At 32.2% G+C, this 16131-nt stretch overlaps 1 protein-coding gene across 5 annotated transcripts in view; it reads right to left on the reverse strand.

Annotated features, from left to right (window-relative positions):
* Positions 1-16131, reverse strand: part of NOVA1 (NOVA alternative splicing regulator 1) — a 148519-nt gene that overhangs the window by 2615 nt on the left and 129773 nt on the right. For all 5 annotated transcript variants that reach the window (XM_054529950.2, XM_002824634.5, XM_054529953.2 and 2 more), the window contains one exon: positions 1-460. This exon is cut by the window's left edge and continues 2615 nt beyond it. In XM_054529950.2, the coding sequence (XP_054385925.1) occupies positions 1-460 (460 nt within the window). The remainder of the gene's footprint in view (positions 461-16131) is intronic.

Consider the following 16131-nt stretch of genomic DNA (forward strand, 5'->3'; position numbering starts at 1 on the left):
ATCCATAGCTGGCTAATGTATTAAGTGCAGAGGTGATGGCCACCAGGTCATTGCCTGTGAAGCCAGATAAAACTGCTGGAAAGGCTGCAACGCCAGCAAGGTTAGCATGTCCTAATAGCCCTGCGGCTGCTGCAGCAGTTGGTAACACTTCAGCAGTGTTTGCATAAGGAGATCCGGTTGGATTGGAATTTGCCACTGGACCTGTCACATTGGCATAACTGATATTGAGACAGCTGCCACTTTGTGGATCCTCTTGTATCTTCTGGATGATAAGTTCAACAGCTTTTCGGTTTTGTTCAGGTTCTCCACTCACAGTGACAACCCTCTCTTGCAAGTTGATCCCATCAGGTTTCTGGGAAAGCTGCACCCAAGCCCCTGACTGCTCCATTATAGCCTTCACAGTAGCACCTCCCTTCCCTATTATCAGACCTGCTGTGCTGTTGGGAACTATAATCTTTACCTGTAATTAAAAAAAATACGTATAAATAATACTTCTGTTTTGTGCATATACATTATATTACTTTGCTATCCTAGAAAAGTAAAATAATAAATTGAAAATTAGTTTAAACATAATTTATGAAAGACAGAAATATCACAACTTTAAAATGACTTTTATCACACTTTAATACAACCACCTTGTAAAATTAGAATTTTCAAAGGAAAAACTCAATTTTCAGGTCAAAATTATTAAATAAAATTTTTCCTTGAGTCACTGTGCATTTTGCAATAGAATTTATAAGAAATCAGTATCTTAACAAGAGGGAATCATAACTATACATCAAAGGTAACATTTTTATATAGCTCCAAAAATCACAATGCTGTTGATGATTCTTCACCTATTGTAACTTTAAAAAAATGCTTTGTTCTAAAACATTTAAAAAACAAAGAATGCAGAATTAAAAAGCAAAGTTAATAAAGATAACAGTAGGAAAGTTCAAGCCTGAGTCCCTTCAAAACATTAATTTCATGTTCCTTATCACCCAGTAATTTTTTTGTTATTAAAGATAGCTTACTTGTTTCACAACTGTTCTCAGAGATAAAGGTCAGTAAAATTATTAGCATTTTCATTTAAACTGACATACGAAATATAACTTCATAATAGCGAGTTATTTCTAAATAATTAATAATTTTTAATTTTTCAATGGCTTGGGGTAGATTAACCCTATTTAAGAATTATATTACCTAGCTGCACTATCTATATTTGTAAAATAATTAGTCTAATTATTCGCTTTTTTGGCTATCATTGCTACATTTTTAAAATTAGGGCTTACTACCATCTTACCAAATGGTACTACCATATTTTCAGAGGATACTGAAAAACTACTGCAGTGACATGAATACTCAATCCAATATGACCACATATAGACATCTTTATTTGTATTGAAACATCCAGCCACAAAAATCAGCATATTTTGACTTATTTAATCACAATAAAAAACTATTATAAGAAATATCAAATCAATATGACATTTTCTAGCATCCCTAAAATTAAAATCTAAATACTAACATTTAAAATTATATTATGGAAGCATAATGACGCATATGAAAATGTTTTATGTCTCACTGGGTAGGTCAAAACTTGTGATTGTTGTGTTACTGACAAAGCACTGAAGTAATTGCTTTCCTTGTTCCAGACATTAAAATGGGCAGGCTAAAAAAATGTGCTAAAATTTGAGCAGGACATTTAGTTGTCTGACGTATTCTATAAGGGATTTCATTAGCTAATTTTTAGCAAGCATCTCTAATGCTATCTTTAAAACACAAATTTAGATAAGAATATTTTAAAGAAATACAGCCATGCATTTCAGGCAATTTTGTTCTGGAAGGTAGCAAGCAGAGAAAGTATAACTGCAAATTCTAAACCAAGTCACCTCATAAATATATTTACACATATAATACACACACACACACACACACACACACACACACACAAACCTCATTTTATTTCCAGGCACACAATTTACAGTAATAAAAGAAATTTAATTGTTTCATTACAATTTATTAATATAATCATTTCATTTTATGGACAATAGTCTAAGTTTTCAAGAACTTAAAAAGTTTGAGAAATAGTCTAAGTTTTCTTGGGAATGTTAAACATAAACTTCATATTCCCTGATTAAAGGGATTCAGTTTCAAGAAATAGACTGAGAAGTGTTTTTATAACATTTGTTAATTTTGCTCACAGACTTCTTTTTGTACAAAATTATTTGTCTGAAAAGTTAATGTGTTACAATTAGAAAGTTAAACTATGATTATATACTATACCAATTATAAAGATGAATTACAATCATCTTTATTTTTATCCCATACACATGAAATACTGAGAAAATGCACTTTTAAGGATTTAAGTATCTGAATGTTAAATATGATTGTATTTTTATGAATAAGCAATTCTTTTCAAAATGATAACCTTTTTGTAACATTATTGAAAACATCACGTACGGGTAAACTGCAGTGCTTTAACATATTTTTAATGAAGAAAAATGTATTAATCGGCCAAGACTTTCAAAAGAGCTAGTCCTATGTTATTTTAAATTATAAGTAATCATTTTTGTTTTGTTCAATGTAATGGTTTCCTGCATGATAACCACAAGAACAGTACAGAAAAGGTTAATTATAGGCTGATAATAAAAGGTAATGAAATTTTATTAATAATTTTATAACATTCACTCTATGAAATGTGTGAAGATATTAATTTCTACTACATGGCACATCAGTCTCACATTATATATGTTTTTTCACAGTTTTTTTCTTTTTAACTCTAAAACTATTATCTAAAACAACTTGCACATGTGGGCATTGCACTTACATTACTGAACATTAGCCTTTTTTAACAATAAAAAAAACAATTTATTTTTCCTTCTTTTCAATACTCAAAATTTTATTTTTATTTATTTATTTATTTATTTTTGAGAGACAGAGTCTTGCTCTGTTGCCCAGGCTGGAGTGCAATGGCACAATCTCAGCTCACTGCAACCTCTGCCTTCTGGGTTCAAGCGATTCTCCTGCCTCAGTTTCCCAAGTAGCTGGGACTACAAGGCATGCGCCACCACGCCCAGATAATTTTTGTATTCTTTTAGTAGAGACGGGGTTTCACCATATGTTGGCCAGGCTGGTCTCGAACTCCTGACCTCAGGTGATCCGTCCGCCTCGGCCACACAAAATGCTGGGATTACAACCACGCCCGGACAATACTCAAAAACTTTGAAATAATATATAATTTGAAATAGTGTTAACTTTTAATGACAGTAAACATCTCCCAAAAATATCCATATTTTTGAAAATTGAAGAAATATATGACAATGTCTATCTTTATATTAAAGGTGCTTTTATGTAGTTAATACTTATCCTCTGAATTTTAGTGTTTAACCATTTCAAAGAATCTTAAATAACAAATCTGTCAACCACAATCAATGTTTAATCAAATATTGATGTGGCCCCAAATTTTGTTGGCAAGATTAAAAAACTAAAGATGTGTTATGACTTAAGAGCAGACTTAATGTTTGCATCTCAGTAATTATAATATATAGCATTTTCTAACTTTAGACAATAGGCTATTCTGTATAAGACTACCAAATTTAGAAAATTAATGGAAACATAAATATAAAAAGTTTTCAAAATTTAATAAAAGTAAATACTTAATAGCTTACACAAGGCATTTATCACCCAATTTTTATTTTTGACAAAAGAACATGAGAATCCTCTTTGCCTTACACTGTCTTTTTTCTCTGAATAATTAAAAAACATATCCATACCTATATGCACACAGTATTAATCTAATATGGGCAGAGAGAGGAAACAGACTCTCTGAAAAGAAGTTGAGACAAAAAACTGAAATCCAGTTAAATAATATTACAAGGACAGTAGTGTTATATTTACATTTTAAGTGTCGGGCCAGAGTTAAGGAAAAGTGAAAGAGAAAAACATGGAAGCTTTGAGATGGTGGACAACTGAATACTGGTGGGAAAAAACAGAGGAGAAGCAAAGAGAATTATGTAAGATAGATTATTTTCTCTTACTTTTTAGATAAAGGCATTTACCAAAGCAAATGTCTGTATATTGATGGTATTTAAATTCCAACTGAAACGACAAATAGCAAATTCTAACTGTATAGATGGATTCATTTTCACTGGTGAAGTCTGCTAATGCTCTGGCTGACAAAAATACACATATTCTTACTTCTAAAGATTTGGGAGAAAAGAACTGATCTTCAACGGCATACAAATTATTTGGTATAACATGTATAAAACTAAATCAGATATGTTCTTGACAGTTACAAATCGGATTTCCCTTCAGAGTTATGATTATATTTGCTAACATCTACCTAATCATTTATAAATGCTTACTGAATGGCCCAAGCCCTGTGTTGAAAGCTGGAGATAAAGGATATATATGACATTGTTCCTGCCTTTAAAGAGCTTACAGATAGTTGTAGAAAATGAGTGTGTATCAGTGCAGGAGTCTTAAGGGTGCTGCACAGAAGTATATAAGGCTATAAAGGAGACACAAAGTTTAACTGGAAAAAGAAAGAATAGGTAAGAAAATCCTTGAGAGATGAAGATATTTCCCTAATGGTCTTTACACTCTTTTTTCACAACCAAGTATTTCCATAAATTTGGTCACTGTTATTTCGGTGTTGGACAGTTCCTGTTTCAAATCTAAACCCATTTTAGCAGTGATGAACTGCTTCAATAATTTTATTTATTTATTTATTTTTAGAGAGGAGGGTCTCCCTTTGCCACCCAGGCTGGAGTACAGTGACACAATCTTAGCTCACTGCAGCCTCGAACTCCTGGGCTGAAGCGATCCACCTGGTTCAGCCTCCTGAGTAGCTGGGATTATAGGTGTGAGCCACTGTACCCAGCTTAATACTACTACTTTTAAATTAAAAGAATCTTTACTTAAATCTTCCTTATTCTAGACTCACAACTTATTTATCAAAAAAAAGGAGATAAGATTAACAATACAATTATACTAATTATGCTAGCATCAACTGTTATTCAGAAAAAAGTAACAAATTTACAATTTCTCTATTTGTAATCACAAAAGAACTTCTATAACAATCCTATGAGTTTTTAAAATACCACATAAACTGATTTTAATATTGATATGTTTCTAATTAAAAATAGACATTAAGATATATTTACTCTTTCAACAAATAAGAACTCCAACTGATGATGGTTTTATGGCTATGAAGGAATGAGACTATCTATAGGCATCATATTTCTTCATTATCATGGCAGAAAAATCATAAACTATTTAATAAAACCATATATTGAAGTAAATGCAAAACAAGTTCCATTATAATTTGAGAGCTCCCAATTAATAGTATGAATTATTTTATTTAGGGCTGCCATATTTACTACACACATATGACATTACACTTACAAAGCAATTCCTATCAACAGTGGATACCTGTTATTTTACTCAGTCATTCAGTTGGTATCCAATCATTCTTCTTCTGGCAACAGAGCCCCTGTTTTCCTCTGGAAAACACCCTTTCTCATTCTTAGTGTATGTGCCTCAGATAAGGCTGACAATCTTTCAATATCTCTAGAACAGGGGTGTCCAATTTTTTGGCTTCCCTGGGCCACACTGGAAGAACTGTCTCGAGCCACACATAAAATACACTAATGATAGCTGAAGAACTTTAAAAAATGCAAAGAAAAAAAAATAGAAAAGTTTTAAGAAAGTTTACGAATTTGTGTTGGGCCACATTCAAAGCCATCCTGGGGCACAGGTTGCACAAGCTTGCTTTAGAAGTAAAAACATGACCCAGGTCTGACCTATTGCTATACTCACACCCATAACCTTTACTAGTTTGGGTTTGAGCACATGACACAGGATGGCCAAACAAGAGCATGAGAATTTGGTAAACTTGTAGATAAAGAGATATTTGTGCTCCTTATCTAGTAGAACACCAGCCTGGCATTGCTAGTGGCTATCTTACCACTATTATGAGAAGAGGAAGAACCTGACTGAAAATGAAGTTAACTCAGATAAAAATGAGACTGCATTTTTTGGCATCTGAATCTAACCCTGTCTAAAGCCAGCACAGAGGAAATACAACTCCCTTTTTTGCTTAAAGAAATTTGAATTTAATTACGATAATTTCTATAATTTTGAGGGCTTCTATAATTGGTAACTGACCAAAAAGTATCTTTGAAAATATTTTTACATTCTTGTTATATCATGCATTATTTGCCTATCAAAATGCTGATATTTCATTTTATCTCTTAAACTTAATAGTAAAGATATCATAGTTCTGGTAAGGAAAGACACGTAGATTAATTTACTTTTTACCATGATATACACTATATAATCTAACCAGATAAATGCCTTTTATTTTCCCAATGTATTACAATTTAGGATACTGAGGTTCCACTTAGTAGCATCCAATGGAGATACATGTGCCTTTTTGGGGAATCTACATTGAATTGTTGAACAAAGCAAATTGAAAAATGGTATCCTTTCTTTTGATTATAGACTTCAAATAAATAAATATCTGCCTGTGTGAATGACTGATTTGATAAAATATGTACAACAGATTTACATGAATAGAAGTATCCAAAAGAATTTAAAAAGCAGTTCTTCCAACTTTCCACTAATCTACTTTTGATAACCAAATCCAAGGCAGAACAGTTTTCATAGCATTGTCTAATATCTCTCATAAAATACCATGCCACCTTGTCTCATGTATTTTTACCTTTCACCCATTGCCCACTCGGATTTTAAACCTAGGAGCTATCTGTGACTTCTCCTGCTCCCTACATCTATATGTCCTATTATGTGCTGTTCTCCAGTCTTACTACTTTATCCTATCTAAAGCATAGTGTAGTATAATACAAATATAGAATTGGCCATTAATAGATATGTGGTCTTACCTTGGCTCTGCTATGTGACCTTTCTCAAATCACTTTAGTTTCATCATCTATAAAATCAGGCAACTTAGTGAGACTGAGGATAAGGAGTCTTTATTTTAGCATTATGAGAAAATTCTGTTCAAAATTCTTCAATGAACCCCTCCTTCAACTCCCCACTGAATTACCCAGACAATTTTCTAAAGACAAAATTTAACTTACTTATCTTTCCATTTAACACATTATTTCATTTTGCTCCTGAAACATTATTCAAAATTTAAAGATATACAACACTATATCCCAGGGAGGGATATAACTTAGGAATAAGAAAAATAGAAAAAAAAAATCTATGCTTTCTAGGTGAAGGAGGAACAGAAGAGAAGCACTTCAAACTATTCCTGTTGAGATGATGAGCACTCTAGACATAATTACTTCAAAAAAGAAAACTACTAGAAGTTAAATAACTATGAAAAAACTATGAAGGTCATATAATAATAAACTATTGCAGGAAAGCCCATTATTTAAAAATGAAAATAATTTGGGGTGTTGTCTTCTTAATGCTTACTAAACCAGATTTTACTAAATTGAGGTTATATTGATGAAAGGCTTATAAGCCTTCATCATCCATGTGTCAAATTAACAAAAAGCTCTTTGAAATCATTATTATTTTAAATCACCTCTTTTTAGCCCAGCTCTTTCAGGGCACATATAGTAAGACATATGTTCAGAGTTCTTAATTTTGATTAGCAAAAAATGTATTCAACATATTTGAATATTTGAAATGAAAACTAATGTTTTCAATTTAATGTTGTAAATTAAACATTAAAATTAAAAAGTAAAAAATACCTATGAAAATAAAAATAGGGCTGTGTTCACTGAAGTAGGTGGTGGAAAAGGGGTGAAAGATGAGGATGGAAGCATTTCTATTTTATCCATTTTAAGCTTAAAATGCCTATCAGTCATCCAAGTGAAGATGCCAAATAAGTGGCTGATTAGGGGTCTGGAGGCTAGGGGAAACGTGGGAGTTAACATATAAATTGTATTTAAAGTCATAGGAATAGATGAAATTATTTAGGGGGAAGTAAAAGTGAAGCAAATTGTTAAATAATGAAAATTAAAGAATTAAGTATGAAAATATTTAATTTCTAAAATGATCAAAGATATTCAAGGTAGAGCAGCAAAACTGATCATCAAGTAAAAAATAAACCAAATATAAATCAGGGAGGGGGTAAACTATTATCTTTTTCTTTTTTAAAACATTGGTGTCAGTATATATTGTCTTTTGCAAATCATATTTTAGTATTCATCAAATTATGAAATGGTTATCATCTTTCACTTTGTTTCTGTCCTTCTGCAGTTCTTCTGGGGAAATTTCCAAAACAGAGGACATTGTACAATGTATTAGTACACTGTACAATGAACACTAGTACACTGCATAATGTATTAGTGTTTTAAGATAAGTGTTCATAAGTCAAAACACTGAATGTCATATACAAAGGACAGTATGCAGGCACTACACTATATGAAATTATAAAATGATGTAGAAAATAGCAATGCAAAGTTGAACGTATATATATATATACACACACACACACACACACACATATATATGTAGTTTGGGTTAAATAATGTAAAAGTATATAATTATATTCAGGTAAAACAGAAAGGGAGCAATAGAGATTGCATTTCAGATGAGCTTTTTTCTCTTACCATATACACTTTGTCTTATTTTTTAAAAGCAGTGTAACAAAAGGAAATGGAGCAATTGTCCAAAATTAGGCTGCAGAATAAATGAATGCTCCAAAAGTAGAACAATTAAAAAATAATTTTGGCACATTTCTGGAATTTATTGCACAATTATTTATTGAGTGGCTACTACGTGCCAGGTATAATTCCAAATGTTGGGGATGTAGGGGTAAATAAAAAGGATAAGATCTCTGTTTTCATAGGTTTTACAGTCCAGTGGTATAATAAAAATAACAAAATATTTAAATGTATATACAGTCATGCACCAAATAACAAAGTTTGGTTCAACCACAGACCACGTATTCAATGGTGATCTTATAGGATTATAATGGAGCTGAAAAATTTCTGTCACCTAGCGACATTGTAACCCTTGTTAATGTCCTATCACAAGGCATTACTCATATGTTTGTGGTGATGCTGGTGTAAACAAACCTACTGCTCTGCTAGTTGTACACAAAGAATTGCACATACAATTGTGTACAGTACATAAAACCTGATAATGATGATAAATTACTGTTACTGGCTTATATATTTACTACACTATACTTATCACTATTCTAGACTGTATTCCATTTACTTATTAAAAAAGAAAAGTTAACTATAACACAGCCTCAGGCAGGTCCTTCAGGAAGTAATCCAGAAGAACACATTGTCATCACAGGAGAGGATAGCTCCATGTGTATTACTGCCCCCAAAGATCTTTCAGTAGGACAAGATGTGGACAGGGAAGACAGTGGCACTGATGATACCATCCCTGTGTAGGAGTAGGCTAATGTGTGTCTTAGTTCTTGTGTCTTAGTTTTTAATTAAAAAGTTTTAAAAGTAAAACAAAATGAAAAGAAACTAAATAGAAAAAAAGCAACAAACAATTCCATTAAAAATGAGCAAAGGACATGAACAGACATGCCTCAAAAGAAGACATACATGTGGCCAACATATATATGAAAAAATGTTCAACATCACTAATCGTTAGAGAAATGCAAATCAAATCCACAATGAGATATCATCTGACACCAGTCAGAATGGTTATTAAAAAACCAGAAAATAACAGATATTGGAGAGGTTGCAGAGAAAAGGGAACATTTATATATTACTGGTGGGAATGTAAATTAGTTCAGCCACTGGGGAAAGCAGTGTGGAGATTTCTCAAAGAACTTAAAAAACAGAGCTACTATTTGACCCAGCAATCTCACCACTGGGTATATATACAAAGGAAAATAAATCGCTTTACAAAAAAGACACATGTACTAGTATGTTCATCACAACACTATTCAAAATAGCAAAGACATGGGATCAACCTATATGCCCATCAATGGTGGACTGGATAAGTAAAACGTGGTATATATACACTATGGAATACTATACAGTTGTAAAAAGGAAGAAAATTATGTCCATTGCAGCAACACGGATGTAGCTGGAGGCCAAATTAATGCAGAAACAGAAAGCCAAATACTGCTTGTTCTCCCTTATGAGAGGGAACTAAACGCTGAGTAAACATGGACATAAAGATGGCAACAATAGACACTGGGACTCCCAGAGGGGAGAGGTTGGGAGGGGGAATGGGTTGAAAAACTACCTATCGGGCACTACGCTCACTATCTGGGATCATTCATACACCAAACCTCAACAACATGCAAATTACCCACGCAAAAAACCTGTACACATACCCCCAAATCTAAAATAAATGCTGAAAGGAAACAAAATTAAGAAAACAGTGTACAGAATAAGGAAAAAGAACATATTTTTGGACAACATCTTAGTGTTTTAAGCTAAGTGTTTAAAAGTCAAAAGAGCCAAAAAGTAAAAACATTAAAAAATATATGAAGCAAAAAGTTATACTAACCCAAGGTTAATTATTAAAGAAAGTTTATTTTTATACAATTAGTGTGCCCTAAGTGTACAGTGTTGATAAAGTCTACAGTAGTGTATAGTAATGTCCCAGACCTTCACATTCACTCACTACTGAATCACTGACTCACCCAGAGCAATTTCTAGCCCTGTGAATTCTATTCATGGTTAGTTCCCTATACAGGAGTATATTATATTATATTACATGTGATACATGTATCATATATACAGGAGTATCATTTTTTATCTTTTATTCTGTATTTTTAATATGTTTAATGTACCTTTTTGTTTTGATATGTTTAGATATACAAATAGTTAACATTATGTTACAACTGCCTACAGTATTTAGTAAGGTAACATGCTGTACAGATTTGTAACTTAGAAGCAATAGGTTACACCAAGGGCCTAGGTGTGTATTAGGCTATACCTAGGTTTGTGTAAGTAGACTCCATGATGTATGCACAATGACAAAAACACCTAATGCTGCATTTTTCTGAATATATTCCCATCATTAAGCAAATGACTGTAAAATACGCATGACTGTAAATAGTGAGTTGATAAATGACAGAAAAGAACATCTAGAAAATATTTTAAAATTTTTAAGTAGGAAAATTCAAAATCATAGTTTTAAATGAAAATCATGCATTTAACCTGAATGCCCATTTGTAAAGAACACTTTATGTAAGAAAATAAAGTTAAACTAGGAATAAAGAATTTTTTAAAATTTTGAGTTGTTTATGGATTAATACTCTATGACATAACCAAACTAAATAAGATAACATTGGAAGTAAATGTCTCAACTATGTTTGAAAATCCATCTCCATTTAAACTTATGTAACTAGGGAATTAAGTTATAAGGAAAACTTTCACAATTTGGATTTTTATTTTACCTTTATACATTTTTGATTGTCATTTTTACCATTAAAATTAAATATTATTAGTTAAAAAGTCTGATGTGCCTTATTTTTGAAACGATTTATTAAATTATAGTTGCTTACAGGTATTTTATATTTACTGATTAGGTGCATTATATATTTCTTATTATTTTAATTTCACCAACAGTTTTCCTAAAGGCAATACTTATTTTAAAAAATAAGTTCTCTCTCATAAGGGAGAACAAGCAGTATTTGGCTTTCTGTTTCTGCATTAATTTGGCCTCCAGCTACACGCATTTTAAAAAATAAAATAAAGATATTTCAGTATCTTACTAGTAATGGGAGGTTGATTATTTACTATCCCAAATGACTGTCATTAAGAAAATGAAAATGTTATACATTAGTATTTCATTAATACTTGACATAAATAACCATATAAACATTAACATTTAAAAGGTTACTGAAACACATCTGCAATTTAACAAACTGTACTAGTAGTCACAAAACTATATTCTTTTCATATATAAGGGTGAAATAGTTCATTTATAATATTTCATAAATCATATATAAAAATATACTAATTTTTAAACTTCTGTTACTCGGCTAAAGGCAATTTGATTGAAGCCAGGTAATAAAAAGGAACGTTTTCTTTTTCAAAAATATTTTTAAAGAGTAATTGAATAAGAAATATGAGCTAAGCCAAACACCAATAAAATGAATTATACGGCATTAGGTTCAGAATAAACAAAAATGATCAGTTTGTTGTCTCCGGAAAAATTCAATGACAAAAAATTAGAAAAACTAATAACCAAAAAGGCCAATTATAAATTTCTGAGGTCAAAACAAGGAAAACCACTTTTTTTATTCCAAAGCGAGAAGGTATCAAACTCCCCAGTTTTGCAAAATTACTTTTATCTGAGAGAATGATGAGAAGACATTCATGTATCTAAGCATTCTTTAAAAAAATTAAAATGCTTAAAATAAACTTGATAACTATCCAATTTTACTATTTTAGATATTTTCAATTTTATATGGCTTTGCTTGAAAAATGAAAAATTCTATTGAACTGTATACACACATACACAAAGCAAGAAGATAACTACACATTGTGGAATAAGGAGACATTAAGTGGTTTGGTTATATAAAGGCATGCATAACGTTCTGTCTTGAGAACATGTTGTGTGCAAGAATTACTGCAGCTATGGCTGCAGGGAAAACTTTGACTAAACAGAGAAACCACCTTTGCCTACCAAGTGGTCCAGAGAATCTTGCAAATCTACCTACTATGAGCCAATACTAGACACAGTATTCTATGCATTTTACCAATCCCTGAGCCATATATGGGATGTAAAAAAAGGAATGTTACAGAGCGACTATTTCATTAACTCTTTTCCCTGATGTGTACCACTTTCTTCAATCTTAAAGTCTTAGGCGTTTCATAAACTTAAAAATGTCTTCATATAAAATCATACATTTAAAAGGGATTTTGGGAGGTCACATAACCTGATATTTACCAAATATTGTGTTATAATACTAACCTGAAAACATTACTGGTGTGCTGCTTTCAGTGGTATTGTTAGCTTGCCCTAAGGGAGATCCGATTCCCATCACTGGTGTGGATAATAAACTATCTACACTACAGCACACTAGCAAACTCAGAAGTCTGCAATGGAATGAGTATGGGTAGGAAGCACTTATTTAATCATATCCATAATTTTTGGCAAGAAAATTGCTAAAAAACCTTAAAACCTCCTAATGTAGGCTGGGCTTGGTGGCTCATGCCTGTAATCCGAGCACTTTGGGAGGCTGAGGTGGGCAGATCACCTGAGGTCGGGAGTTCAAGACCAGCCTGACCAACATGGAGAAACCCCATCTTTACTTAAAAAAAAAAAAAAAAAATACAAAATTAGCCAGGCATGCATGGTGGCTCATGCCTGTCATCCCAGCTACTCGGGAGGCTGAGGCAGGAGAATCTCTTGAACCTGGGAGCGGGAGGTTGAGGTGAGCCGAGATCGCGCCATTGCACTCCAGCCTGGGCAACAAGAGTAAAACTCCGTCTCAAAAAACAAAAACAAAAACACCCCACAAAACTCCTAATGTAATCTGCATATAAAAATCTCTAAGAGAACCTCTAACTGTACTTAGTAATAGTCAAAAGTATTAAGCTAAGGTTAATTTATTATTGACAAAAAGATTTTTTTTTTTTTTGTAAATTCAGTGTGCCCTAAGTGTATAGTGTTTATAGTCTACAGTAGTATACAATAATGTCCCAGGCCTTCACATTCACTAATTATATCTAAAAGGATAATCATCCTTTGTATAATAATCCTTCACAGATTTAGGTTGTATTAATTAGTAAACACCAACTATTCTCAATGCTGAAACTAATACCCACCCTTCAACTTTTGTACAAATTTAGTATTTTTCAAATCACAAAGTATGTATGTTGTTTCATGGTAAAGTCTCGATGAATTAACACTTGAAAAAAAAGAGACAGTGTCATATAGTACACAATTATCAATTTATTATAAACTGATGTGCTCTTATCATGTGATAGTGTTTCCCAAACATTTCAAGAGGTGTCATGAAATATTTTATCCGACTGTTCAAATATAGATGCAAAATCTCATAATAGGTCTATTAATTAAGAATCTACATAGGTAATTTTGATATAAAGCTAGAGTTGAGTATTTTTCATGTTTTAACTCTAAAGGATAAATAAAATTACATATGTTACACAATCATTTAATTTGGCATAACTTTAAAATATGAAGCAATTGCCACTCCCTTTGCCAGCCAGTAAGTGCTTCCTCTAGGCCTGAAGCCGCTCCCCAGTGAGTCTTCTTGACCTCAATAAACCATCAAAAAAGTAGGAAATCAAGACGCCAAGTAGCTTTAATGCACATGTAATGTCAAAGACAACCAATTTTCCACTTGGGAAATTACTGCTTTCTCTCCCTTAAAACACTGCATATACCACAACTGAAATAAGGATTTTTTTTCCATTCTCTTTTGTATCCTCTGTTATATTTTAAAAACAAAGGAGAGATATAAGAAGGGAAATGTACTGATTTTCATATTCCTTGTCATCACTCTAATAACACATGAACAAAGTTTTTTGACTATTAAAGATAGGGCCAAATGTTTCTTAGCAACTTAATTTTCTTCATATTGTATGACACTATTCTAGGCTAGTTTATGCAGATCTAACTCAGCATTTTAAACAGCTTCACCACATACTATTCTGCAATATCAGAATTTATTTAATCACTCTCCTGTGATTAAGGGTGAAATTGCTTTCCAACTTTTATCACACATACGTTCTTTTATTTGTTTCCAAGTATTGGTGCAGTAAGTTTTACAGGATAGATCTCAAAAGCTGTAATGTAGCATTTCTTGTATCAACAATGTATGAGCATGTTTATTTCTTGTATCTTTGCCAGCACTTTAGATTTATAAACACACACACATCTTGAATTTCTGATATGTGTATTATACACAAACATAAAGTTTTGTCTATCTGATATAAAGTAGTGCAACTGTGTGATGTTGATTCCAATTTCCCTGATGACTGGTGAGTTAAACATGTTTTTATATCTGTATTGGACATTTCCATTCCCTCCTCTGTAAATTGTCTTTTCATTTTTATATTGGGTTTTCATATGAACCTAGGAGTTCTTTGTATAGCCGAGATACGAATTAACTGTCATGTGTTCAACATATTTTTTCCAAATGTACTGTTTTCTTTTGCTTATTAATGGCATATTCTGCTATACCAAAAATAATAAATGTTTATATACTCAAATCTGGTAACTTTTTATGTTTTGGATTTCCTCCTTGCTTAAGTCATCCTTGATTTCGTACACCATAATTTCAAATAGTCTTACAGTTTCAATCTTGAATGCATTGAGATTTATTTCTGCATATTGTCTGAGGTGGAAATTTATTTTCTTTCAGGTGGACAGTCAACATACCAGCACCATTTATAAAATAAAACATCCTTTTTAATAACGAATTAAAATTACACTTATATATTACTCTGGACCAGGCAGTGTTCTAAATATTTCTCATGTGTTCATTCATTTAAAAGTCTTGACAACTCTGCGAGGTAGGTAGCCACATTTTACAATGAGAAAACACGCATGGCAAAATAAAAAAATGTGGCCTCACACATTATAAAATTCGGATGTAACAAAGATTTGATTGGAAGCCAGGTATTATGGCTCAAGACCACAGTTCTCCAAATCCCTAGATCACACTTTTTCTTTATCATACATTAAGTTCCCATATATAGTCATGTGCTGCATTGTGACATTTTCATCAATGACAGGCCGCATATATGGTGATCCCATGAGATTATAATGGAGCTGCAAAGTTCCTACTGCCTAGTGATGTAGTAGCCAAAGCATTACCTTTTCTGTTTAGATATCTTTAGATATACAAATACCACTGTTACAATTGCCTGCAGTATTCAGTACAGTAACATGCTGTATAGGATGTAGCACAGGAGCAACAGGCTGTGTATTGTAATGGGCTATACCATCTAGGTTCATGTAAATACACTCTATGATGTTTCACACAACAGTATCTCTTAGGATACTTTTCTCAGAACATATCCGTGATGCATGACTTTACTTGGATCTATTTCAGAAATATCTATTTACTTCATTTATCAATTGCATCTATTTGTATGCCACTTTTATTGTGACACATTTATAGTAAATTTTAATGCTGGTTGATCTCAATATTACTAGTTTCTTGATATTTCTTTTATTAGTTGACTGATGGTAATTATCAGGGAT

Source organism: Pongo abelii, chromosome 15 (assembly GCF_028885655.2).
Source record: "Pongo abelii isolate AG06213 chromosome 15, NHGRI_mPonAbe1-v2.0_pri, whole genome shotgun sequence".
NCBI lineage: Eukaryota > Metazoa > Chordata > Mammalia > Primates > Hominidae > Pongo > Pongo abelii.